The 1,281-nt window shown below is 56.0% G+C and overlaps 1 protein-coding gene across 1 annotated transcript in view; it reads left to right on the top strand.

Annotated features, from left to right (window-relative positions):
• The first annotated feature begins 540 nt into the window (after positions 1-540).
• TMEM63C (transmembrane protein 63C) overlaps positions 541-1,281 on the top strand; it is a 13,415-nt gene continuing 12,674 nt past the window's right edge. Inside the window, exons 1-2 of the mRNA XM_010140752.1 lie at positions 541-738; positions 1,134-1,213. Of these exons, the coding sequence (XP_010139054.1) occupies positions 541-738; positions 1,134-1,213 (278 nt within the window). The remainder of the gene's footprint in view (positions 739-1,133; positions 1,214-1,281) is intronic.

The raw sequence follows: 1,281 nt of genomic DNA, 5'->3' as shown, positions 1-1,281 counted from the left end.
ATTGTCATGCTGCAGAAGAAGAGAGTGCCCGAGGTTGGTCCACATGCAGTGGATATCTAGTTGTGGGGTGCAAAGCCAATAGAGTTCCAGCAGCCCAGCTGTTAACATTATCATTGGTCCTATTCTCAGAAACTCAAGCAAATGCTTCAGCTCATCGTACTTGCCTGCTGACTGCACCAGGGTGGCCATGACTCAGCCCAGCTTCCAGGACTGAGGGGCAGAAGTGGTGAGAGACCCATCTCAGGTATGACAGAGACAACCAAACAGCGTGGAATTTAATGGAGTGGGGAAAAGGCGTCAGGTAGCTGTGAGATTTCTTTAGCAACACCCCCTGCCTTGTGTCCCGCGTCCCCTTCCTGGGAGATACGGGGACTGGGGAAGCTCCAAGGTCATCAGCTGGTCCTTTCCTCTCCCTGCACTTAGTGAGCTTCTCAGACCTCACTGAAGGACCTGGAAGAGCCATAGCCCCTATTCAAGAAAAGGCTTCTCCATCTGCACCTCTGCCCCTGTGTTGCAGAGTGAGGCCCCACGACAGAACCAATGGAGAGTGTGTACTCAGGGGAGCCAGCGCCTGATGGTGCCGGTTTCACCTCACTGGACATGCGCAGCATCCTGGATGCCCTCATGAACAGCACGGAGGAGAAATGCTTCAGCGCCCGCTCCCGCAGCACCGTCCTGGAAGGACTGCCGTTCGGTGGTGTGCCCACCGTGCTCGCCATCAACTTCATTCTCTGGCTGGTGAGCAGGCCAGGAGGGTACCATGTCTACAGGCACCACATGCCTCGGCTGTCATGTCAGAGACTGACTGTGAGCACGGGGGTGGGTGGGTGTGTTATGGGTGCACTGACAGCCACACGCAAGTGCAGCCGGCACACTGGTGTACCTGCTGGCTGACTGGGGGAGTGGGGGTAAGTGCAGGGGAACAAGAGCTTTGCCCATATCATGGTGGGCAGCCAGTGGCACTTCAGCATCAGTGGTGAGATCACAGAGCAGGAGCAGTTTGGCTTGAGGCAAGAATTTCGCACAAGCTTGTGTGCACGAGTGAGAAAACAGAAAGGATGGATGTGAGAAGACCCCACAGGGCAAGACCCTGTGGCAAAACCCTTCACCTCTCCTCTCCCCTCTTCTTCCAGCTTCTTCTCCTGGTCTTCTCCTGCCTTCGGAAAGCAGCTTGGGACTATGGGCGCCTGGCGCTGCTGATGGACAATGATAGGTGAGGAGGATGCAAGGCCATTGTGGGTGATGGCTCCAAGCCTTTCCAAGAGGGCTGGCAGTAGAGCT

Source organism: Buceros rhinoceros, unplaced genomic scaffold, assembly GCF_000710305.1.
Source record: "Buceros rhinoceros silvestris isolate BGI_N320 unplaced genomic scaffold, ASM71030v1 scaffold21757, whole genome shotgun sequence".
Taxonomy (NCBI): Eukaryota; Metazoa; Chordata; class Aves; order Bucerotiformes; family Bucerotidae; genus Buceros; species Buceros rhinoceros.
Note: the sequence above shows the minus strand (reverse complement) of the source record. Positions and strands in the feature narration are given on the sequence as shown.